This window comes from Camelus bactrianus, chromosome 3 (assembly GCF_048773025.1).
Source record: "Camelus bactrianus isolate YW-2024 breed Bactrian camel chromosome 3, ASM4877302v1, whole genome shotgun sequence".
NCBI lineage: Eukaryota > Metazoa > Chordata > Mammalia > Artiodactyla > Camelidae > Camelus > Camelus bactrianus.
The window spans coordinates 65,552,536-65,579,565 of NC_133541.1; the positions used below are offsets into that span (position 1 = coordinate 65,552,536).

The 27,030-nt window shown below is 36.1% G+C and overlaps 1 protein-coding gene across 8 annotated transcripts in view; it reads right to left on the reverse strand.

The window, feature by feature from the left end:
• Positions 1-27,030, reverse strand: part of KIAA0825 (KIAA0825 ortholog) — a 348,749-nt gene that overhangs the window by 215,012 nt on the left and 106,707 nt on the right. For all 8 annotated transcript variants that reach the window (XM_045512550.2, XM_045512549.2, XM_045512551.2 and 5 more), the window contains 3 exons: positions 24,667-24,857; positions 21,991-22,173; positions 13,018-13,128 (listed from right to left, as the gene is read on the reverse strand). In XM_045512550.2, coding sequence (XP_045368506.2) covers positions 13,018-13,128; positions 21,991-22,173; positions 24,667-24,857 — 485 coding nt within the window. The remainder of the gene's footprint in view (positions 1-13,017; positions 13,129-21,990; positions 22,174-24,666; positions 24,858-27,030) is intronic.

Sequence of the window (27,030 nt, forward strand, 5' to 3'; positions counted from 1 at the left end):
GTGTTTTAACAAGCCCTCTCCAGGAGAGGCTGATGCACACTAAGGTTCGAGGACCTCTGTGGAAGGCAGTGCTTTCTGGAGCACGGGGAGCAGGGATGGGCCTAGTTGCTATTATCTTTCCTGCCTTATGCCTTTGAGCCCATACAGGCCCGCCTCGGCTGCCACCCAAGCAGCAAACTTCCTGTAACCCTGTCCTCTCAATCCACCCATCCTTCAATTTGCAGCAAAAATATCACTTTTTCTGTAGAGTCTTCACTAAACATTTCTCTTCCATAGTGGTCTCTCTCACTCTGAATTAAAGCACTTACGGTGAGTATACAGATTTTAGCACTTTATTGTTTCATCATTAAAACTTTATTTCTCCACTCAGACTCAAGCCTCATGAAGACACTTGTTTTCATACACCAAAGCTCTTACCAATGAACTAAGCACATTTAAGGGTTCTGTAAATATTAGCTGATTGACTCATATGCTTGTAAATGGGTAAACAAACTCGGAAAAAGAAGATGCTTTGCCAAAAATGCTGGTTTAAACAGAAGTGAGAAGATTTGAAAATATAAAATGAAATTTCAAAGCCCCTCCCTCTTGGCATGGCTTGGCATTTGGAACATCTCGTAGCCTTAAGACGCACAAAATCACCTGAACTTTGGACCATCTCAGGCGTCCCATGTTGAGACTCGGATAGTGTAACTCAAAACAGAGGAACTCCCTGGGCCACCAGTGAGGCTGTGTTACCTAGTAAAACTTGTGCTCTGGGAGGGTGGGGAAGAGAGAAGCAGGGAGTTATTTAACTGTCAGGCCAGACACATCAAGTCTGTCAGTCCAGCAGTTCTGATTTACTTTGGGTGTTCCCAGATTGGTCTTGTTCTCGTAGTAGATCCAAATATGGGACCAAAGGAAGAATTCACTGGGTGAGCTCTTTGGACTGAAACATTGCAGCAGATCCTCACAGTGGCTTCCTTATTTTCATCCTAAACCCTAAGTGTTCACTTCAAGAAACTTGCTTGGGGTCTGATAGATGAAAAGCAGCTAGGTGGTAGTAAGTTGTGTATTAATACTGACTTAGTTTTTGAACATTACCTACCAATACATTTTGCTTGAGTTGAGTGCTGATTTGAGCCCTCAACTGAAATATCCAGTTTGAAATAATAAACTGAAAGATTCAGTTTGATGAAGTTTAGAAAAGGAAGGGGATTGTTGAGAGACAATTAGAAGGAGACAGGAGCCAGTTCAGGGAGGGCTTCATTGGTCAAAGTGGGGACTTTGGACCTGTTGAAGAGTTCCAGGCAGATGAGTTTACTATCTGGCTACAGTATGGAGAATGAATTGGAGGTGGTTTGTGTTTTTGCTCAGTCCTTTGGACATGTAATAAGACAAAACAATTTGAACGTCATTTCATACCACTGTATCTGAATACCTGGTTATAAATAAAACTTCTCATTTACCAGATGGGAAGCTGTTTGTTGAAATGTACCTCAATTCTTGGATCTTTCAACTTATCACAGATTTTGAAATGTACAGTAGGATGACTCACTATAAGGAAAACTAAAATATTACAAACATTCCTCAATCACCCAGCTCCGAGTAATAAATGCATTGAGGAGTCTGTGTTGGGCATATGGAGAAGCATATGTTCCGTCATCCTTTGAGCTGGTGGAGCTGTGAAAGTGAGATTAGCCTCACAAAAAAATGACAGAAAGGGAAATTTTTTATGTATATATATGTATCAAATATGTACATGTTGAATTCTACTATAATACAAAGAAGAGAACAAAATTTGTAAGTTCTCTGGAACTCTTAAACCCTGTTGTAGGAGGCAGGATGAATTCACGGCTGGTTGTATTAGGCTTATACTCTAATCAGTGCTCCATATCTGGGGCACGAGTTTTCAAATCCAGGCAATGATGGAGTTCAGTCACGATTAGTTTATGAAACTAACAAATTATTTTTTATAGAATCATTGTGCAAAATCTGGCTTGTATTCAGGTGCACTTACTTTATGAAAAGTTATCAAGTAGTTTACTTGCAATTTCTGCAATTTTTTAGCATGTGTTCACACTGCAATAGAAAGTTAAAAAAAAAAAATCTTAGCTGTTTCCGTGCACAGTGGCCTGACTTCCATAATCATGGGTGGGGCACAGGGCAAGAGAAGGCTCTGCAGTGGGTTCAAGCCACATGACCATGGCAGTCACTGCTCCTGCCATATAGGTAACATGCAGAAGCTGTCAGACTAGGGAAACACTGAAATGGACTCTGGAATGGACTCTTGGGGATAACACTGAGTAGTGTTGGGCACCATCCTTCAAGATTTGGTATTTACTTTGAATATGGTTCTGTGTCCCTAACAGATAAACTACATGGATCCAGGAGACACAGGTGAAAGTTCTCTCCTAAGAATACAAGAAGCCACCCCCTCACCAGTGCTCCTGATTATCTACTGGGAACTGGTGTTTTCCATTCCCATAACTCACTGTAGGTTCTAGGAGTGGGGGAGCATGGGTGGAGGTCCTGATTTCCATGGTGGGGTGAGTTGGGGTGTGCACACCTCTACCGGGGGACCATTAAGAATTTCACTAAACCTAATGTTATAGCTGCCATCTAGTTATTTTTGGATTCCCAAGCCAGCAGTCTAGCAGGCAAAGAAAGAAGCTACTATACCAGCAAGGGTAATAACCCTGATTTACACTGAGGAGCTAGGAATGGAAGCAGGGAAAAGTGTGCCTGCAACTCAAGGGATTCACCAGGGCATCACTTGATGCTCTCATGACTGGTAACAACCATAAACAGGTGACTGAAGTAACCACATTCTGATAAGAGAATGGTAGTCAAGGGTTCAACATCTTGGGGGTGAAGGTCTGTGTCTACACTGAGCAACATAAACTAGCAGATGTGATGGCTGAGGGTAAGCGGATGCTAGAAAACGTGGTAGAGGAATGTAATAATAATTATCACTTACAGATCCAGTAATAATTGCAGCAGCAGATACTCTAACTTGTCCCATTAACTCAACTGTAATAAAACTTTTTTTTTTTTTTTTCACCAGCCATCACCTTGAAGAACTTTGGGGAGGGTATGGCTCAGTGGTAGAGTATGTGCTTAGCATGCACGAGGTCCTAGGTTCAATCCTCAGTACTTCCATTAATCAATAAGTAAATAAACGGACTTACCCCCCCCCAATAAAGTTAGCAAAAATTAAAAAAGAAAAGACTCAGAGAACTTAACATAAGCAATGAGTGGATTTCAGTGGTGCAAAGGTTAGACCAAAGGTCCACGTCCCCACATCCTCTTACCCTTACCACTCAGTTGACACTGACCTGACTTTTGCTGTCAGAACCTACATTTCTCTACCTTCCAGCAAGACAGGTTCAGAGTGCCAGGGAATGAACACCTCTGGAGCAGCTTTCAACCAATGGCTGATGAAAACTGCTAATAAATACCTCAGCATCCCTGCTCCTTTGGTGGGATAACTCTGAGATGTGCCTTTCACACTGGCTCCAAAAATCTCCCCAGATGATTTAAGTTCCAGTTACTCCTATGATAGTGGGCTTGATGACACTAATCTTTATTTGCTGTCTTTGTCTCACTAATCCACTTTCCTTTAGGGTTTCCTTCACTTAGAAAATAAACTACTTTCACTTGAATACTTGTCTCAGGATCTGCTTCTGGGGAACATACAAAATAAGACATGCATGGAGACCTTTAGGACTCATCTCACCTAATGTTTGTGTCAGGAATACTGAGAAACTAATCTAAGGTCTTTAGCTAATAAATATTGCAACTGGACTTTGAACCAGGTTTTGCTGACTTCAAAACCCATGCTCACAACAGACGACTGGATAAAGAAGCTGTGGTATATTTATACAATGTAATACTACTCAGTGGTTAAAAAATAATAAAATAATGCCATTTGCAACAACACAGATGGATCTGGAGATTGTCATTCTAAGTGAAGTAAGCCAGAAAGAGAAAGAAAAATACCATGTGATATCACTCTTGTGGAATCTTAAAAAAAAGAAAAGAAAAAGATAAAAGAGGACACTAATGAACTCATCTACAAAACAGAAACTGACTCACAGACATAGTAAACAATTTTATGGTTCTGGGGGAAAGGGAGTGGGAAGGGATACATTTGGGAGTTTGAGATTTGCAAAGGTTAACCGCTATATACAAAAGTAGATAAAAAAATTTTCTTTTGTATAGCACAAGGAACTATATTCAATATCTTGTAATAACCTTTAATGAAAAAGAATATGAAAACAAATATATGTATATATATGCATGACTGGGTCATTATGCTGTATACCAGAAACTGACACATTGTAACTGACCAAACCTCAATTATAAAAACAAACAAACAAACAAACACCCATGCTCAATCCACTACTCCACGTTTCCTTCCATTCAACCTGGTTGATATTTGGTGGGTAAGTTGTATCTTTCAGCAATGAGGATGTTTGGCTCTATTCAACCTCCTGATTAAGGATACCATGTTTTTGACCCAAACTCAAGTTTGTGGTCTCAGGGCAGATTCCCAAATTGGAGCCATGTTTTTCAAGGTATCTAGGGGCTGATTTTGACCAGATGGTTTCTGTCATAGATTTCTGGGCCAAATTTATACCAGAGACCATAAGTTACATGATGCAGAGAACAAAGGCAAGGGCATAACTAAAGAGAGGCTGAGAGTAAAAGCTCGAAAGTGGGAAAATGAAAGCAGAGGAGGAAAAGCCCATATTACTATACTACTCGTGGCTTTCCAAAACTAATCCTTCAAAATCTTTCTAATAGAATAAGTAGAGACAAGTATTTAAAGCAGTTCTATCATCTTTCTCTTTAGTACCTGAGAAAAAAAAGTTGAGGGGGAAAAAACCCAAAATATTTTCTCCATCACTTTAATCAAGAGTGCATAGATTATATGTATTATAACACTTGAAAATGTTTGCATTCATTTTAATCTCTATAACGGGTATAGCCAAGTTTCTATGATCTTTATAATTAAAGATGATTCAATAAATGGAAATAAAACAGGGTTCACCTGTACATTTATATGTGTATTTGCCTTCATTTTTAATAACTTTGTCCACTGATGTAGATTGACACTCTTAAAAAGAGTCTCATTTTTTCCAGAGTTGATGGTTTCTACACTACGTGGTACATAACTTAGAGGATAAGTATTCAACCTGTGAGGATCTGCATTATTTCTTTAGTAAATTAAATTTTTTTCATTTGGGATGACCCTATTTCTCAAAAATCACCCGAAGACATAATAGTGCCCCAAACTCACAGCCCTAGCTCCAGCCTTTAATGTTACACAGGTCAGCATTTTCTATTCCTAAAAATATGTAAGAATCTAATTTTAATTCAAAAAATAGTATTACACATCAACCATCACTTTTGGACTCTCCCTGGAAGTGCTAATCTAGCACCTGAGTCACTAAGACACTGGATATTACTGAATCACTCAACCATCCCTTTAGAGGAGCAGAAGTTATCTCTCTGGAACCTTTAACTGTTACTGGTCCTTGTCTACAAGATAATAAATACCCTGTTACAAGGAGTTCAAAAAAGGTCTCCCCTGGCATCACACTTCTGATAAGTTCAGAGACCCAAGATTCATTCCACTTTGCCACACTTGTAGTTGGTCCTTTGAATATGTTTGGATAGTTGGTAAGATCTGTCACTTTTTGAAACATACAGCTTTTTACTAACACAGCAATATTGAATGATTGTTTAGTCAGCTCTTACATGATGAGTGCTGTGTAGGCAGGTTCAGTCATTAAATCCTCATGACTCTGTCAGGAGAGTGTCTCAGAAGCTAAGGGAAGATGATGTTTCAAGATAGGAGAAGTAGACAATGATATTACATGCTGTTTTCAAGTAGATTAAGAAGGTCATATTGTATTTATGTCTCAACTTCCTCCCTACAATACAAACTATTTCTTGTCCAAGGAAACTGAAGCTCACATAGATTAACTAACTTTCCAAGATCACAAAACTATACAAGTATGCAAACCATGTCTGTCTAATGTGAAAACCTATAGTTGTTTTCTGTTTTCTCATTGCTGGCTCCATTGCTATATTCTTATTTATATAATACCTTTAAACCATAATAGAAAAGGAAAGATTTGAAGTGAAAATTTAGGTACATCAAATACCTAGCTCCCCTGACATTTTCAATTCTTTCAGTAACTGCTCCACAAACACATGTCATTTTCTCCGAAAATCTTTTCAAAGATCCAGCTGCTTGTCTATTCCACACTCTGGAACAGTCATGTAAGAGCTTTGCTGTTAAAAAGCTCATTACTTCTCCCCTGGCTGTTGGCTCCTGTCAAAGCTTGGCACCTTATCAGAGTACATGTTCTGTAAGCTTTTTTCTTCAATCCTGTGGAACGGCCTGTCAGCAGAAGCTGGGAGACCAAAGTTCTCCTCCCCAGGTGTTTTCTCCCAAGGATGCTAGAAGCCACCTCCTCAACAAGACCATTCTTCCCATCACTGAGCTTTACCACTCAGATCAAATGTTTGAAAAGAGTTAAATGTACCATTTAACATGGCAATATCTGAAACAATACTCCAATAACTCATTTGTTCCTTAATTCACCTATTCATTAAACTAATAGTTGTTGGCTGATTTCTATGTGCAAGGTCATGGAGATACAACAGTAAGCAAAAAGTCACTATTTTCACAGAATTTAGTTGGGAATACATATATAGTTTAAATGATCATACAAATAAAGATGAAGTTACAACTATAAAAACTCAGTGAAGGAAAAGCAAAAGATGTTATTAGCAGATGTAGTAAGAAGAAGTAAGCTAGTCTTTGGGGTTGATGAAAGGCTTTCCTATAGAGGTGACACTGAGGCTGAGATATGAAGATGCATTGGCATGAACTAGGCAAAACAGGAAGAAGCCATTTCAGGGAACGGGGAAAGCATGTGCAAAGATCCTGTGGCAGAAAGGAGCATTTCATGGCAAGGGAATGTAAAAAAGGCTAACATGTGGAGAGCAAAATCACAGGATAGTGTGGTATCAGAAGAGAATCCAGAGATGGATGAGCCATATCTATGTAGGTCTTACAGGCCATGCTAAATTTTTGGGGTGTATGGTTAAGGATAAAGAGGAATTATGGAAGGATTCTGAGCTGTAAGTGTGAAATGACAATATTTAGTTTTGAAAATAGATTTGTTTTTGAGAAGTCTCTGGCTGCAATTTGGAGAATATTGGAGATGGGAGTCAACATCTATATGGGAGGAAACAGGGGAATCATTGCAATAGTCAAGAGAGAGATCAGGATGATTTGGACTAAGGAGAAGGTGGCACAATGGATAGCAGATATTAGGAGCTAAAATTAATGAAACTTAGTAATGACATAGATCTGGTAGGAGAGAAAGAGAGAGGTGTTCAGGTTGCCTTCTGGTCTCTGGCTTATACAATCGCATGCAGGTACAATAGCCAAAAAGGGCGGGAAATGGAAGAGGATTAGTTTGGAGAGGGGTATCCCAAGTTTAATTGTAATCATGTTGGGTTTGAGCTGTCTTTGTGTTCACCAGATACAAATCTAAAGAAGACATTCATGTATGATTGTCACCCATGAATATATAGGTCTGTAGTCCTAGGAGAGATTAAAATTAGAGATATGAATTTGGGGCCACTTTTAAGGAATACATGAAACCATAGGTATGTATGACTTCATCCTGGAAAAGGGTTCTATAATAGAATGCTAAAGATATTCAATATTTAATGGCCGGGTCAAAGTAGATGAACCTGCAAAGGAGACAGAGAAATTTCATTGCCTGTCTCTTCCCTCACCATTAACACCTAGCACATGCCTTATTTGGAGAAAATATTTTAAATGCATTTATTGCAAGAATGAATGAACACATCTAGGTAAATTAGAAAAAAGGAAAGCCCCACATAATATACAATACAATGAAGCCAAAGGTAGCTTAATATATTTAGGAAGGAGAAAAAAAGCATATAAATCCAAAATAGGATTACATTGAATAAAACCATAACAGAAATAAAAGCATAGTGGAAAGAAACACCTACAGCTCCAAATGGACTGGCCATGAATCAAAACATCATGTTGTCATCATAAAAGAAAATGAGCAGTGTAAAATGAATGGACTGTTTACTCACACTGACTACACTACTTGGATTCAGTGTGTAGTTATGATCTACTTAGCTAAGGAAGACCTGAAAAATATTTGGAAAAATTTAAAGAACCACAAGAAGATAAAAGTTAGGAAAATAATGAAAAAAAAACCATTATAATGCAGCAGTATAATTGACTAAGATAGTACTCCTTCTTGAACATTTATATGAGAGCACAATATTTTGTTATACTATTAACCTTGAGATTAATATATTTGCCACATGCCTTAGTTTAATCTAGTCTGAAACAAATTTTCTAAATCAACTGATATTGTTAGCTTCTACCACTGCTGGGAATAATGAATACAGCACATTTTACTTATTGCTTTGAAAATACATGTACTTTCTCAAAAGCAAACTCTTCTAAACTCTGTGCCAAGGGTTCTAGGAGAACATGAAAAATTCTATTTTTACCAATTTATATAATTCATAGGCTTTCTCTAGTAATCCTATGGACAAATTTATGGTCCATATAACTATCTATGCATTTGTAACTCTTATTTTAGGTCTTAATTTCATGTCCTTGTTGCTCTGTTTCTTCCTTCTCACCTACTTTTAATTCATTATCTTAATATATTTAATACTGTTAAAAGCCAACTTAAATCTTTCTGAAACAATGCAGAGGTGTAAATAAATAAGCAAATAGGTCATTGAATTACTAAGATACTTCATAACAGGAAATATTTTAGTCATTGTTCTTCTCAGCCTCATCCTTTCCCCCCAAAAAGCATAGTATATTTTCAGTTTGTCATCATCCAACTGATGTGTATTTCCCTGAACAGTTCATTTTAGTTGCTAAGGTGAGGGATGGAGTTTGGGAGGATAATTTGGGGGTGGAAAGCACACAGAAACAGCTGCTATATATGAAGGAATGGATTGGAAGGTGGAGATTTTTAAGGTTGCATGATGGTGGTCTAGGAATTCCCACTGCAATGCTTGACAAATGCAAATCAATAACTTGGGTTATTTTGAAATCACTTTTACGCTATGCTGGGTTCCTCTGACTGTACCACTGCCCTGAACATGTTGACTATAAATCCAATGGATCATGTCTTTCTAAACAGATTATATGGCACTGTTAAGAGAATAACTATCAGAAAGTCAGGGTATGGGGCTCACAGTGTACTTGATTGAACAATTTAGAAAGGCAAAAGAGAGAATCAAAGACATTTTAGGAGAGAAAACTACATAAATAAAACGCCTGAAGGAAGCTGAGAATCAGCAATAAATAAATGTTAAAAGTATAGAATAATCACATCTTAAAGACAAGAGAGGAGGCTGACAACTGGAGCAGAGAAGACTGTTGGGTGCTCCAGGAAACAAGCCAGGCAGTGTGGGTGAAGCAGAAGCCACTACAGGTTCTTGAGCAGGAGAATAAGATTACAAAAAGAGTTTCTAAAACATATTAAATAACAGCAGAATGTACTAAGGTTGTTGTAATGAGTTGGAGAGGAAGACTGGTTCTAAGAGAACTGTGGAGGAAGAATCAATTGAACATGATAAATCCTGGGGAAAGGCAAAAGCAGCTCAACGTGGAAGCCATAATCAAATTCCACCCTAAAGTGTTTAAGAACGATATGCTCCTGGGAGGAGGGTATAGCTCAGTGGTAGAGTGCCTCCCTACCATGCATGAGGACTTCGGTTCAATCTCCAGTACCTCTATTAAAAATAAATAAATAAAAACCTAATTATTCCTCCCACAAAAAATAAATTAAAAAAAAAAAAAAAGAACAATGTGTTCCTAATAGAAAAGACACCATGCAGAGGACGAGGGAAGTGTGAAAGGCAGGATCCTCTGAGGACATGTTGCTGGGTTTCTGTACAGAGGTTATAGGTACTATACATGGACAAAAGAGCAATTTAAAAAATAAACTTCATTTTTTCTTAAAAATTTTTGATCTTAATAAAATCAAGCTGCTTTCATTATAGGAAATTTGGAAAATATACAAATAAAAATTAAAATTGCTTACACTCCTACAGACAAAATATAACCTATAAGCTCTCTAGTATAAAGTTTCTAACTTTTCAATATTTGTTATTCTATACTACTTTTTTATTGAAGTACAGTTGATTTACAATGTTGCATTAGTTTCAGGTGTACAGCAAAGTGATTCAGTTATACATGTACATATAGATTATTTTCCATTATAGATTATTGCAAGATATTGAATATAGTTCCCCATGCTCTACAGTAGGTCCTTGCTGTTTATCCATTTTACATATAGTAGTATGTATACGTTAATCCCAAAGTCCTAATTTATCTCTCCCCCATCCCTTTCCCCTTATCAAAGACCAAACAAACCACAGTTTGTTTTCTACGTCTGTGAGTCTATCTCCAGTTCATTTATAAGTTCATTTATATCATTTTTTAAGATTTTACATATAAGTGACATCCTATGATATTTGTCTTTCTGCCTTATTTCACGTAATATGATAACCTCTAGATCTGTCCATGTTGCTACAAATGGCATTATTTCATTCTTTTTTAAAGGTCTGTACACGCTTTTTGAATGCTATGTGTAGAGTAGTATGGCATAGTTCAACACTTCAATTGTATCACATCTCCCAATAATTATTTATCCCCTGGCAACAGGAGCGCCCATATCCTGCAAGTATGAAGAATCTGCTCACTAGATCCCTCCCTTGAAGATAAATAGTACATATTAGCATATCAGAGCTCCTGCAAATTGAACCACAAAAAGAGACTCTACATAATGAATAATTGACAATCTTAGATTTTACTTGCACACCTGTTAACATCACCCTGAACTGCTCTCCCTTTGAAAGGTGGAGATCCAATTGTCAGGAGCTTGAGCTTTGGAAGCTGACAAACCTAGGTTCAGAGTCAGCCTCCCTGCTTTGTTCTCTTTGGAAAGTTGTTCCCTGCCCATCACTTTACTCTTCGTGAAAGAAGCACATGAGTACTTACTTCACAGACTGGTGTGAGTTTAAAAGAGATAAGTACATGAAGCACTTGGCATGTCAGGTCCACAGTTATCACTTTAAAAACTGAGCCAGCTTTGGTGATGTCATAATCACAAACTTGCAGTTTTCCCTTAACTATAAATCACAAATATTTGTCATTTCAATATTTTTTTAAATCAACCTTTTTAATGATTCCACAAGTAGTCTATCGTATGGCTAATCCACACGTGATCTGTCTAACACCATACTGTGAGACATTTATTTCCATTTTTTCTTTCCACAAATTCTTTTATATCTTTACATACAAAACTTTTCAACAGCTCTGATTAATTCCTTGTGATTGATTCTTAGAAATGGAATTATTGGATAAAAGGGCATAAATATTTTTAAGGTTTTTGATACAGTTTACTAAACTGCCCTCCAGAAAAATGGTGTCAAATTGCACTTCCCCTATGGGCTGAGTAGTCACCACCATGTTCTAGTCTCTGCATCAGGATAACAGTGAGGATTGATTGCTACAATCAAGCAGAAGGAAAGAAAAGTCTTATTACCTTTACATTTGCTTTAGGTAGAGAAAAGAGAAGGAAGTTAAATATAAGAACAAGCTATTTGAAAGATAAACCCATTGACATGCTGACTACTCAGGCCTCTAGTTCATTTGAACAGAGCAAACCTGGAGATGGAAGTCTTATAGAGCTGTGCTTAAAGGGGTAACTCCAACGGTTACAGATTAAGATCAAAGCAAGTAATAAAAATAGATTAAAGCAAATGTGGTAATAACATGGAGAATGAATATGTTTAGGAGTTTGGGAACTCATCAAAATGACACAGGTTGTCTGCTTAACTCACACTGTAAAAGATTCAGTTGCTTAACTTGTTATCTTTGCAATAATGAATATTAAATCAGCTATTTAATTCTCAACCACATAAGAGTATATTTACATGCAATCTGCAGAGCATTGAGATGACAGAGTTTTGAGGATGTTCCATTTCTAGGAATCAATCATAAGGAATTATTCAGAGATGGAAAAGTTTTATATTAAGTTCAGTAGCAACAATACACTGAGGTCCCTGAAGGTAGGCAGGGTCTATGTCTCACTGATCTTGGATTCCCTGTTACCTACATGGGGACAGACATGTGGGGACAGGTCAACAGTCTATGTTTCTTGTGTCCATAAAGACTTTGTGTGTGAGGTTTGCATGCCCTCTTTTTTACAGTAGAACTCTTCCTCAAGAGAGAGAAACAGTCAGTTTAGATAGTGAAATCACTGATAACGTATTTCCAAGATGAATCAAAAATGTAAGATTAACAATATCTCCTTCAGCTATACATGATATATTTATTCACAGATACCAAGGAAAGGTACTTTCCAATGATATATTCAGCAAAGAATCAAACTGACATTCCACGTAATGCCACAAAATGTCATCAGATTACTCCTCAAGTACATTTCATGCTTTAAATGATTTTTCTTATGTTTAAATGCCATTAATTAAATAATAAATGTGAAAGACTCTATTCATAATTTTAAAAGTTACTCCTCTCTCAACTTTTACCTCAGGCTCTGAGTTAGTTACATGAATTATCCAGTATTACCGTCTTTTTTTTTTTTTTTGACAATTAATTGGAGAACTGTCAAATCCCCAGTCATAGATCAAGAAGGATGAATTTGAAAATGGCTAGGCAATTAGCTAAAATAGAACTAAATTCTAAAAATTCACATTTTTCCATGACTTTAGTAAAACCGTGTTAGTAGAATGCTTATGAGGCCGGTATCTTGGATTCTTGAGCTAAAAAAAGAAATATACCTTTTACTTACCTGCATAGTGTAAAAAGTTTTAAGTTCTTTTTGTAAGGTGCATTTACCTCCATGGATAAAAGTTTCTATTAAACTTCAAAGGAATCATAGCATTCTAGATAGAATAGTTTTTAGGGGTTCTTACCTGAGTAAAGAAGGGTAGAAATGTGATATACAAGAAAGCCAATGTAATGGTTGCTTAAAAAATGATTTTAAGGAATTTGAAGCAGAATTATCCATGCCATGCTGAAAAGTCCTAAGAAGACAAAAATAATTATTTCAGAATATACAGGAAACATTATCTATGACGACTATCAGAACTTTCTATTTTCTCTTGGTACTTAAAGTTAGTGGTTTTACACAAAATGCCCTTGTGTTAGAATGGACAAGGCACCCACTTCATCCACTTGGGATTTGTAAGTTAACAGGTGATTCAGAGGCCTCTGTAGGACAATCCTTACCCTTGAGAAGGTATGACAATATCATTACATTTAATTTAAAAAATTCCCATATAAAATTTGTCAAAAATAAATATACGAATAGTAAAAATGAATACCACTTATGTCTCCCTCCCTCATCATGAACCTTATTAATAAATGTCAATATTTTGTCAGTTTTTGCTTCATTAATGGAACAATGTTTAGTATAAAGGTACCTCTTTCTACTCTCTAAAGTGATTTTTAAATACTAAACAATTAATGAGGATTTATAATTAATTTTATGTGTTCCTAAGAGTCTACAGAAGGCTGGTAAAGAAGAATTTAACAGTAAAATATAGGACTATGATTTCAAAATTAGAAAATTTGGCCAGAATATCTGGTCTCCAGCTATCTTTAGAGAAGAAACTGCAACATTTTTCTAGGTTGGCCCAAATTCAACAATAAACCTTGAGGTAATAAGAAAGGATTTGTTACATAAAATCTTGAGTAGATACTTGGCTAATAAAATTTTTATAATAACAGGAGACTATATTTGCCTACATGGAGTTAAGAGGGACAACTGGGAACATTTTAGAAATGGAGTTGTTTGAAGTGGTGCTATCTCTCTTTACATATAGTAGAGAAGCAGTAACATCTCTTAAATAATACGTAGAATGGAATTCCACTTTGAAAACCTACCCCTGTCTTTTCACCCTACACCTGGCTTCTTATATCCTCACATTTCCAAATTTCACCTGCCTCTCCACTGTTTGTCTTGCCAAGTAGAGCAACTTCTAATTAAATACACTTTGACTTTTTTTTTAGACTTTTAATACATCATCTCCTCTTTGAAAGCTTTTTTTTTTTTTTTTGGCTCACTAAACTTCAGATAGAACAGAATTCCTTAAATAGGCTTCAAAATGAAGCTGTCTATTTCCACTCCATACCTTCCACTGTGTGAACTAGAGAAGTCATGACAGCAAGACATGCTTTTCTAAGGAGTCCGGACTTTGTATTAGCAATGAGGAATCACTGAAGAGTTTATAGCATAGGGATTTTATCAGTTATTTCACGTGTTAGAAAAATGACCTGTGTCCTAGAGAGGAGAGTTGATTGGAGAAGATTAGGACAGGAGGAAGGGAGGTAATGAAGATGATACTGCAGTAGACCAGGCAGAAGGAGATAAAGTCCTCAACCATAAAGTCCTCAACCAAAGGAAGAAGTAGAGGAGAGAGTGTGTAGGGGACACATATAAAAATATGTAAAATTAATAGACCTAACAATATTCATTCCCTAATGACATGGGGTTGGAGATGACATAAGGGAGAAGGGAGAAGGCAGAAGGGTTAAGAGAAGAAGAAAGTCTGGATGACTTGCAGGCATTTTACTTAGCTTTGGATATGATGAGGGGGCTGCAGACATTTGAAGTACATCCAAAGAGAGACATCCAATAGGAATTTGGATTTACTGACCTAGCACATACAAGAGACATGTGGATTGAAGATATTGATATGGAAATCATTGGCATACTGGTGAAGCCATGGGAATGGGTAAATTCACTGAAAGAAAGAATGTAAGATGAAAAGATGGATGAGGACAGAACTCTGGGACACACCAACAGTTAAAGGGTGGGGTGAGAGAAAGAAGCATGCAAATGAAACCAGGAAAGAATCATCAGAGAAGCAGGCAAAGAGCCAGGAGAATGTGATGTTGGAAGCCAAGGGAAGAGAACTGGCCAACAGTGGTAAAGGCTGCAGGGAGTGTAAGTGAATGGAGGGACAAGTTAGCACTTGGGTGTGCAAGGAGGACCCGGCCCAGACTGTGTGTTTAGCATGATGAGGGCATTTGCCATACATTGAGTGAATGGTAGGTGTAAAAATGGAGACAATGAGCACAAACTATTTTTGGAAGGGAAACACAATAATAAAGAAGGAAAATTTTTTGATACAGGAGAGTCTTAGGGGGAAGAACCAGAGATAGAAGGAGTATGTAAAAGACTAAGACATTAGCATAGAAGGTAAGAGTAATCAAGAGGTCAGGTGGAAAGATTTGCTTTGGTTGGGAAAAGAGACACATCGATCACCAATTAAAGAATGTTGAAGTGAGTAGGAGTCAAAATAATTAAGAATGGAAATTGGAAGTTAAAGTATCTTCATGATGGCCTCGGTTTCTCAGAGAAGTACTGTAGCAAGACTACCTGCCAGCAATTAATGCGATGGGGCAAGGTGGAGGGTTGGGGCAAAGGGGAGAAGGATGAAAGAGGGAGCTACCCAGAGATAGGATAGGAGGTGTGACCGACAAAGGGCATAAAAGAACAGCTGAGTGATTTTTGCCATCAGTGTTTCAGAGTCTGAATAGAGAGGCCAAGAAAGTGAGGGTGTAGAGGAGGGATACGCACTAGCAAGGGAGCTAGGAAGAGGAGGTGCCAGTAAAAAGTGAGAAGAGATAGAGCAAAGGGTCTGGAAAGAAAGGGAGTCTCAAAGGAAGTGACAGACTGGTGGGAAAGGATGGGACAAGAGACGAGCTTGATGAGAAAGCAGGAGGGACTAGAGGCTGTGGTGTCTTAGCCTCTGCCTACTTTCCCACCTACCCCTTTGCGTAAATCCCCGTTTGTCCAGTTACCTGCAGAGGGTGGAGGACACCTCATTTCTCTAAGAATGACTACCTTACCTAGAATGTCCTCTCTGTTATGTTCAACTAGGTTCACAGATTGCTCGACCTCAAAACCTTCTCCAGTAAGTCTTCCCTGACTACCCTGTCTAAAATATATCCCTTCTCACCACCCATTCCCACTCTATGCCCTTATTTGGCTCTGCTTCTTCTTAGGACTTAACTCTATCTCATATCCTTTTACATTCACTTTTTACTGTCTGCTCCATACGCAACAGGGGTGTCACTGAAGATCATTAAATGCACCTGCATGGGTATGTGCTCTGGAGCCAGACAGCCTGGATTTATACCTTGGGTGGGCTCTTTATTAGATGTGTAATGTTGTTTGGCAATTAATTTTGCTTCAGTTTTCTCATTTGTAAAATGGGGTGACAAAAATCACCTCACAAGGTCAGTATGATGACTGAGAAATATAAACCCGTAGCAAAGTGCCTTGTGCACAATAAGGGCTCGACATCTGTAAGGTCATATCAATATGATAACAACAGATGCAAATACTTCTTAAGAAGGTCTCGTTGCAACCACCTCAAAACTGACATGGAATTCCTAATAGTCTAAATGGTTGCCTAGGTACAGTTTTATCCTCCAAATTAGATAAAATAATGGAGGACCTGATAATAATGGAATGGTTATTTGGTGCCAAAATTTCTTACTCTACAAACTGCTGGTAATGCCAATACTTCCCGGAACATTTCTGCCCATCCCTAAACTCTTTTCCTCCACTGACAGTTGCACTGGTAATAGTAAGGTTATTTTGTGATAACAAATGTCATGGCAGATGTTTATGGTCTCAGAGGGGGTGGGATCTGTATGTGCATTTAATTCCACAGCAAGATCTCAAATTAGTTTCATTATTCTGGAGAGTATAACGGGGTGAAAATTGGCCCACAAGCCTCCATGGGAGAATGAAATGATGATCTTGCTATTAGATAACCTGTAATGATGTTCTCATATATAGTTAAAAGCGAGACTGCTCTAAATAATTCATAGTGGAAAGTAAAATAGAAGTGCTTGAGCCACAGAATTATATTTTCCACAAGACATAAAAGAATTTTCATATAGCATTTTGAACACTCCTTTAAAACTAAGTCATTGTCTATAGGTTGAAGCAGAATACATTTTCTCACATTTCCAAATGAGCAGCCTATAAAGACAGCTTTGCTTAAGGGGAAAAATACAAATCTGGGGAAACTCCTTGCCTTTACCTTTCCTCCAGCATCAGCTAACCCATGCCCCTTCCCCATCATTAACATCATACTGGCTCTGGGCTGATCAGACCACACCACCTGAGCACTCTACCCAAGTTTCAGTCTCTTTCAGTTCCCTGATCTACAATTATTGTTGCCCTCTTTTCTTTTTTCATTAACAAAACTGATTGACTCCTTGGGCTTAATGTAGCCAGTTGCTGCTAAAATGAAACAAATTCAATGCACATCAAAAGTGAGACAAACTGATATGCTAAAAAGGACTAGCTGGGTTTTATGCTTCTCTTGTGACACTCTGTTTTGGCTGCCCTCCCAGGAGAACTGTCTCATAATATGATGCTAGTGGAATAAACCTCCAGGATGGAATTGAGACAGCCCAAGGATGTAAGTTCCACAGGGACAGAGGGGTCAGATCAGACGTCTGGTATCATCTGTGGCTACCATGGTGCCCACCTGGTAGCACTGCAGGGGCTCAATAAACATAACTAACAAGAGAAGACCACAACTTCAGAAGAAGTAGAACTGTTTTGAAAGTGAACTATTGGGACAGCAGTGGAATACCTGAGATAACTGAGGATGTGTAAGCCTCTCTGATGGCCCCAAAGTCATAGACAACTAACCGTGAATATGTAGAGATAACTGGATAAAACCTACTTCATCATTTTAAATGTAACTCTAAGCCACTGCTTTGCTTTTATAAAGCAGTGTTACCCCTGGGACTATAAGTAGTTGCCTAAATGTCAGTAAGCGAAAGAAATCAAGGTAAGATACTTGGAGTGAAATAGAGTTACATATACTTCTGCCCCTGGCTTGTGTTTCTCATGATGAAAATAACTCTTCGAGGTTAGAAAATGCTGATTTGAAGTTAGCAAATGACTGGAACAATGCCTGGCCTATAGTAGGCACATAGTAAATACTGGTTTAAAAAAAAAGAATGAATAAATAGAAGGTACTGTAGATCCTGCTTAGTGGAAAGGAGGATGAATTTCAGGGCCATCTGTGAAGAGCAGTCTTGGGTGGTACCCAGCCAAGGGGCAGATGGGGAATGGGATATATGGTGAAGAGAGAGAACAAGACTTGACCCCAGAGTACAGGGCAGGAAGCAGCCAGTCAGAGATTCAGGGAGCAGGCCTTCGCCAAAGTTAATGACTAGTCGTTTACCAGTGTTTTAACTTATTATGTCCCCACATAAAGCATTTTGAGTGTAGTGGGGTTTTTTTAAGCAGAGATTTCCCTCAAAAACAATATTTAGAGGGAAGGGGACAAAGGGAGTTATTTAATCGAAACAAAAGGGCCAAGACCACTAACTGTTTTCTGGATCTGTTGCATTCTACCAGATACTTTTTCTTTTCTTCTTTTTTTTCACATTTTAAATATTTTAATCTTTATTTCCATCCAGTCTGTATTCATTTTTAACAGTTATATTGAAATATATAATTCACATACCACAAAATTTACTCATTTTAAGTATACAACTAAATGATTATTTACTGTATTCACAGAGTTGTGTAACTTTCACCACTATCTAATTTTATAACATTTTCATTAGCCTCAAAAGAAACCCTGTACCCATTAGCAGGTACTACCTGTCCTCCCCTCCGCCCAGTCCCTCACAACCACTAATCTACCTTGTGTCTATGGATTTGCTCATTCTGGAAGTTTCTAATAGACTGAGTCATACAATATGTGCTCTCTACATCTGTTTTTTTCCACTTAGCATAATGGTTTTGAGGTTCATCCCTGCTGTAGCATCTATCCAGTTTCCCTTCTTTTTATGGCTGAATAATATTCTACTGTATGAACATGCCACATTTGGTTGATCTATTGACCAGCAGATGCATACCTGGGTTCTGTTTTCAGTTTGTGCCAATATGAAGAATGCTGCTATAAACACTTGTGTACAAATCATTGAACGGACAATACATTTGCCTTTCTTTTTTTTACATATCTGGGAGTCAAATTACTGTGTCACATGTCCTCTCTCCTCTCTCCTGAGCATCATACATAAGCACACCCTGTGCTTAACACTTTGAGGAACTACCTGTTTCAAGCAGGCCAGACATCCTTGAAGTATGAAAAACAAAGTTTTAGTCCAACCTTTTCTATTTTGTGAGGGACAGTAAAAGAATTTCAAATAAATAAAGAAATAAACAGGCTTAGACCATAACCTTAAAACATCTAGCTTTAGTTTGAAACAAAACTACAGACAAAGCATTGAAATACCTTGGAATTTAGTGATTCAAAGCTGTAAGAATGATACCAAGTGAACCCTAAGATAGGCCTGTTGCTCCTTGGTATAGTGCTCAACATTCTGGCCTATTTCTGATGACTCTAGCCTTTCCCTGGTACCTTGGTACTTGTAGTGAACGTCATTCTTCCATTTTATTAAATCATGTAACACTGGGGGCACTCAACTTTCAAAAAGTTCCCACTTTTAGTTTTCATAGGACACACTGAAACACTCTGGAAATAAAGTAACATTTAATTTTAACATTAAGTATTTTATTAGACATTCCTAAATTACTTGAATGGGAATATTTCATCTTGCTCACTGCTGCATCCTTTGTGTTTAATCCTGGTGCATAATCATAGGGCTGAGGGAGGCAACATTTGTTGAATCGAAACTAAACTGCATTTACCTAAAACTCTAAGAATTAATTTTTAATTTGCTATACACAAACTAAAACTAAAATTCTATGCAAGCAAAACACAATACATGAAACCACTCTCTGAAACACAATACATGAAAACACTCTCTGGGTATGTATATGAATGAGCATTGAGTACTTGTCTGGATATGCCATTTAACTGTCTTTACGAAAGAACTACAAGCAATAAGCATCTTGAAAAATAAAAGGTGAATATTTTATGTTTCAGCAGGTCTCTTTCCCAGGAGGACAAACCTAAAGTACTCCTTTTACAATATTCTAACAGAAATCTACAAAGGAAGAGTTTAAAAAGAACACAGATTTTTGCAAACAGGTTTCATTCTTTCTGAAAAGATTTAAAAATCATATTCCTCCTCTGGGATTTAGTGGTCCTATGCTAAGCTCAGAAAGGAAAATACATTCAGTTTACCTGTCAAAACTACTTGGAATTAAGGCAGTTGCCTTCAAAAAAGGCATATCCCACAGAGTGACAAACGTCAGGTACGGTTTATAAAAATTCAATACTATCAACATCTGATTGCTACTTTTCACCAGTTCCCCAAAGCATAATAATTTTTAAATGTAAGAAAGTGATACAATTTAAAAAAAAAAATACTACTAATATGACAACTTCACATCCTGGCTGGGAAAAGCAACTGAGTAAATCAATAGGGTTCTTGCAACACATACACATTTTTTTTTCCTTTTTGCTGAGGAACACATTGCCCTGTAGATTTCCTTTGTCAATACAAAGCAAATATATTTTAAAGATTAGATTTACACGTTGGGGAAACAATCATAAATTTTATATCAACATGAATGGATAAAATTTGTAAAAACATTTATGATCTGAGAAATAATAGAAAAAATTAAAGTATACACAGACTTTTGTTCATGCTTCAAAGCAACACAGCTACCTATGTTTTGTATTAAGAAAAACCAGAGACAGTGCTTTGTATAAAACGTTCTGCAATCCTGGTTGAAATTAGCAATTTAAATTTGTTGAATGAGGTTACATACAAATCACAGAGATTTGAGTACTTGCATAGTTGTTTAAATATGTATCAAAAGGCCACAGGTTAATAATAATGAATGTATGTTACATTATTATTATTAAAATATGCAATCTTTGATAATAATTTATTTGTTTTATAAATGCATTGGGGGTTAAAATTTTTCTATTCATCTGTGACAAACCATGAAATTCAATATTGCTCACCATGACCAATCCATGAAATTTGTCAACTTTGTTCCTGATTTTCACAGGGCCTTCCCCTTAGATGAAATGACCCAGTGAACTAAGAGCATAGTAATTTTTTCATTTACGGTAGAATCAGTTTAGTTTACCAGGATTTATTATGGGTTTCAGACCTTGAGCTTTTTACGATTATGCACCATTATGTATATAATCCCAAATTTGCAGCAATTTATCTTACTACTTCTTTCCCTTTCTGAAAGAATTCTCCATTTCTAAAATTAGTTTTCAACAGTAGGTTTGCCAGAAGAAATAATCTGTGAACAATGCGTTTGTTGAAAGTCAAAGAGTGGGTAAAAATTATAGGGAAATTGAAATCAAAGTTAATTACTCTTAGAATTTCTAAATCAAAAGTCTCAAAATTTACTGAACATCAAGATTTATATATTGCCTTTACCAGAAAGATACAGAAACAAATATTTTACCTAATTTATCCTAAGAAATAGAAATATGCATAATTTTTACTATTCAAGAAACTAAGAATATGCAATTATCTAGTCTTTCAGATAAAGTGATTATTTTCGAGGAGAGTTTAAACAAAATTGTATTAATGTTTTATATGATCTACTCTAACCTCTTTCATAATATTATAAATTTGAATGAAATAAACCAGAAAAGTAGCTCAAATTTTTAAATTTCCCTAAACCTTATTTATTTAGCTAAGTAAAATATTTCAACATTTAAAAAATGTAATTGCTTATTCTTGTTTCCACTTGCTATTACTAATTCAGACACTAAAATCTAATGATAAAAATGCAAATCTATGGCAGATTAACTCAAAGTATGGAACCAGTAGATCTCTTCCAGATTTGAGAATATTTTAGAATCATTTTAAGAAAATTTTATTAGAGCAAATAATTTGTTAAATCACACTACTTTATATATAATAATAGCTAAAAAGAAAATGTATTTGCTACTTACTTGTATAATTCAGTTAATGGTGAAGTCAAGATGACTAATGTTGTGAACAGATTATTACAATGGGTATGGATTTTAAAAATTTTATCATCCACATACTCATGGGGATTCAAAAGCGTCTGTACAGATGTGCAAACTGACCATAACATGTTCTCAGTGCATATTAAAATTGTTGTGACATCAAGTCTGTTGGAAAGAAAAAGGAGAAAATTATGTTAAACAAAATCATTTTTCAGCCTGGCATATACACACGATCATCCACATCTATTATATATTAAACATATGTAAGAATAGAAATATCTGTTTAGATACCAGAGCTTCAGAGGTCAAAGACAGATAGAAAGCATCAAAGATGCTTTTGAGGGGGAAGGTATAGTTCAGTGGTAGAGCACATGCTTAGCATGCAGGATGTCCTAGGTTCAATCCCCAGTACCTTCTCTAAAAATAAACAAATAAACCTAATTACACCCCCCCCCAAAAAAACCCCTCAAAGATAGCTTTTGAGTGTCCAAGTGTTAAATGACCTAAAATATCATTATCTTTAGAGATGGTGATGGCTATGGTAGTAAAGTGTTTCAGGAGTGCTTTAAAAAAAAAAGTTTATTTTGCATTATCCATATACTGCCCAAGAAGCTCAAGAGACTTTCCTTGAAACTATATTCAGCAAAAGAAAAGTCAGATTAAAAGAAAATTTGCCATTATCCACGTATGTATGACAGATAAAAATATGATAGCAGAACAATTCTCCCCATCCAAGTACAAGCTGTCAAAGGAAAGTTACAAGATTGGGCAACATGTTCTCCCAGCAAGTGGGAGATGAGAAAAAAAATGACAACAGAAGCACAAATGGAAAAGCTTATAGTTTCAGAAATTTCTAATATTAAATATATTTGTGGAAAATATGCTATATTATTTATCTTATTCATAAATTTATTTCTTTGTTTCTATCTTTCCTGAGTTTTAAAAGAGATCTAAAGATCTGTTTAAAGATGATTTTGGTAACTGACTAAACTGTATAGACCTCAGTTAACTTCCTTTTTTTTTTCTTTTAAATTGAGGATTGAAGAAATAGAAGAGACAATTTAGAAGTGATAAGAAACAAGTAAGTTTTAGGATCTTTTAAAACGATATTTTGACCTCAACTGTATTATATATAATCCATTTATACGTAGTTAATAATATATGACTTACATTACATATAAATCATATACATGGTTTCGGTTATACGACAGTTGGAAATTATTAGGATACTAAAAGCATCAATAATCACCCTTAGGAAGGTTTAACTGTAGTCTGCATCCACTTACTCTCATTGCTAATTAAACAATTGCAAATCCAAGATATACGTATACACACAGACACAAACACAAACATGCATAGGAAATATGATTTCCACAGTAATGATGGTTTAGAATTAACCATTCAAATAAAAATATTTATTTCACTTATAAAAACGAGAAGAGATAACTCTAACTTTGCATGGCATTTTAATGTAACCACTCAGAAAAGAGAAACCAAACGTCTCTATAGTACGGTTAATTAATTAAATATACTACCTATTTCATGAGCTAATAGTAAATCTGATTTCATAAACATCTCACAATAACTTGCCACTTCTGAGTCAAAAGTGATTTAAGCTATGTGAGGAAAAGAATGAAGGTATTCTTTGCTCTCAAAAGGAATTTCCATCCATTATTCAGAGTTCAATATTTTAAAAAAAAATCACTTGGTCAGTAATTCAAAACAGCCTGTGCAAAATACCATATTTATGGAACACTGTAGCAGGACCTAAATGCCCTTCAAATGCAGCATGCTTTACAAGAATGTGATCAGGAAATGATTTCTACTGGAGGAAAAAAAAAAAAGCCTCCAATGTCTTTAGGTTCCTCTTAACATATATTTGAAAAAAAAAATTACACCTAAAAGACAGGTCTTAATCTCATTAGTCAGAATATTTGTAAAACAAAAGTCTTCACTTTGTACAGAACATTGCTATCACGTAAGCACATTTTTGTAATATTCATTGCCTAGATAACCCATAGAATTGGACTACAATTCAGTCTTTCATTTAAGACCCAGTGACTGGTGCTCCTCATTTTCTATGATTTCATTTTGTTGAACTGGCTTTTAGTGATACATTATGAAAAGAAAAGAGGAAAAAAAAAAAAAGGAAAAGAGGAAAGAAATAATTAGAATATATTAAGAGAAAAATGATTAGACAAAAGCGTTTCCTTAATGAAGATTAACTACACTATTTAAAGGCTTAAAAAAAAAAAAACACCAAAAACAATCCCCAGTTGCCTAGAATCTCAAAGTCAAATTACTTCATCACAGCAGCACTGCTTTCTTCTCCATTTTAGGACCTTAATTTTCCCTCTTTATCTTATTTATTAACCTTTGTACATCTATGTCCTAGATTGTAATACATTTTGACTCACTTTTTAGAAACAAGTGAGTTCTATATACAATTTTAAGAAGAAAAGAGCAAAGCTATTTTGATTTGAGTTCCACATTTCCACTTAAAGTATCTCTGGAGAATTGAATATGATTTCCTTTCAGATGTTAGAAACATGTTAAATATACAATGAGTTTTGTCATGAGATCCAGAATTACATTCTCCTTTAAACAACCGATGGAAAAGTTTTCTTGAAAAGCAATGCTTTTCACACCTTCAATTACCTTATCTGTGGAGTTCTCTTATAACTGGGATGGGCCCGAGCATATCTGGCAGCCAGGAGACCCAAAGATTTCTCCAGCACTTCTGTGAGAATCTCCTGGGCTAACTTGGGGGGCAGAATGGTCCAGAGATCGTGATGAAGAGCCCACAAGAAATAATGCCACATCTGGAGCGAGAAGGAGCATCTTTCCCCCTGGCAAAACCACCACACGTTAAACAAGAGAATCACATCTTCCCAAATGTCAGTTTGCTTCCTATGAACCTAATTAGTTCAGGCTGAAAGGAAATAGCTGGAGAGTTTGACACACTAGATGACCAAGAAAGATTTTTGACAAGATGTAAAACATCCTTATTGACAAAAGAACATATGTTTTATTTCAATTTTGAGACCAGATATTCTAGTGCAAATCCAGACCACAAGTATTTAACCTAGCATATCCTTGATTTACCTACTCCTGGTCTAGAGTCTAAAATTTACTTTTAAATAATCATCTTTATAGCTGCTAAACAAGTCATGTGAGTTTAAGATAGTGGGCTGATTCTTCTAAAATTAAAATCTAATTATTTAAAATGTTTAAGTGTGTATATTTTTCTGGGATTGCTAGCATCATTGAGATCATTTTATTTATAAATATAAATTTCACACTACAGTGAAATGACAGGAGCAAAAACAAACATCCTGTATGCTTATCAACATGCAAGAAAACAATGGGGGTAGGTAACTACTGACGATTATTACATTAGGCTATTTCATCCACAGAGTTTTAATAGCAGTAGTAGAAACAGATACTACAATAGTCTGATTTTGCAAGAGCCTCGGCAGATGTTATCATCATTTCTAAGGATTTTTTTTAGTACTTCATACATTCAAAGGGCCAGATTCTCATTCCTTACCACCTGGCTTGCAAGATCTCTTCTCAGTGCTAACTTTTCCCTGACCACAGAGTGAGACCCAACAGCCAAGGCCAAGGGGAACAGGCAGAAATGAGAAGGCAGCCTCAAGTGATTTGCAACCATTAATTAGTTAAGATGCTCTCAGGGAGGTATGCTAGTAGTCTGACCTCATTTTCTTCTCAGATTAAAAGATTACTTGAAATAGGAAGAGTAGAATGTGTTCCTCAAACACCATCCGGATTATGTTACTGTATCAAAAGTTAAATGAATAAAACTTCCCATGTTATCTCTAAGTAATCCTCTTTGACTTAAAATTCCTGCTTTGCCCATGACTTCGATTTCTCAAACAAATGTCATCCTAAAAAAGTCTGCTGTTCTCTTACACCTAAAGTTGATAGTTTCTTATGCAGATACTCCTTATATATCATACTCCTGGTAATTTCTTTGATTACTAAAACCTTTTGTAGTCACTGTAATAATAATGATTAATGGTTATTATCTATTGACTTTCAAATGGAGTTTAGAAATGAGTAGAATTGTGCTCTTTGGGTGGGAAATTTGGGCATCAGAATGACAGAGTCAAGGTCAAACTGGTAGGGACTTTGACCACTTTTGACTTTCTGACTAGATGTGCATCAAAACTGTTGAAGGAAAAGAAAAATCACAAAATTAATGAGGAAGTAGCAAAATTACAGCTTCTTATATTTTCTCTGTTATGTGTTCCATGCTAAAGAATGCTTTTAAAAATTTCTTCAAGTAAGAAGGGAGTTTTCAAGCTTGATTTTCTTACACTATTTTCTGTGTTGTCTGTTAATTAAAGCAAAACCATTCCAGCCGACGCCATGCCTGGTATGAATGATTTACACCTTCTCTATGGCGATGGACTGGTGCTTATCATAACATGGCAACGTGATTTCTCTTCTTTTTCAAAATATTAAAAAACCAATTTCTTTGATAGCTACCTTTTCACAATAAATGAGAAAACAAAAATAAGTTTAGGTACACAGATTTCTTCTCCTAAAAATGAGAAATACTTATTTTTAAGACTTTTTAAAATATAAACTTCATGTTTACTTAAAAACATTCCAAACCGGTCATCTTTCTCATAATTCTCTTCAAAATGTGTATAACTTCAATGTACACAAGGATTCTCATTAAACTAAATGTGATTCATTTATTTTCCTGACCTCTTTCCCTATTTGTTGTCATTTCCAAAGTACTCTGCTAGTAAACATCTGTTATTTTTGTAGACCCACTATAATATAAACAGATGTGAGCTTTTATTTAGATTATATATCAGGAAACAAGCAGCTGGGCTTTATTATATAACCCACTCAATATTATCTCTGAACAGACAATTCTTTATTCTTTGACTACTGGAAAACACAAGTTGCTAAAATTGAGCAGATGTCAACTATACTAAAAGCTTAATTTTAAACATGTAATTTGAACACCCACTGTGCCATCTGACC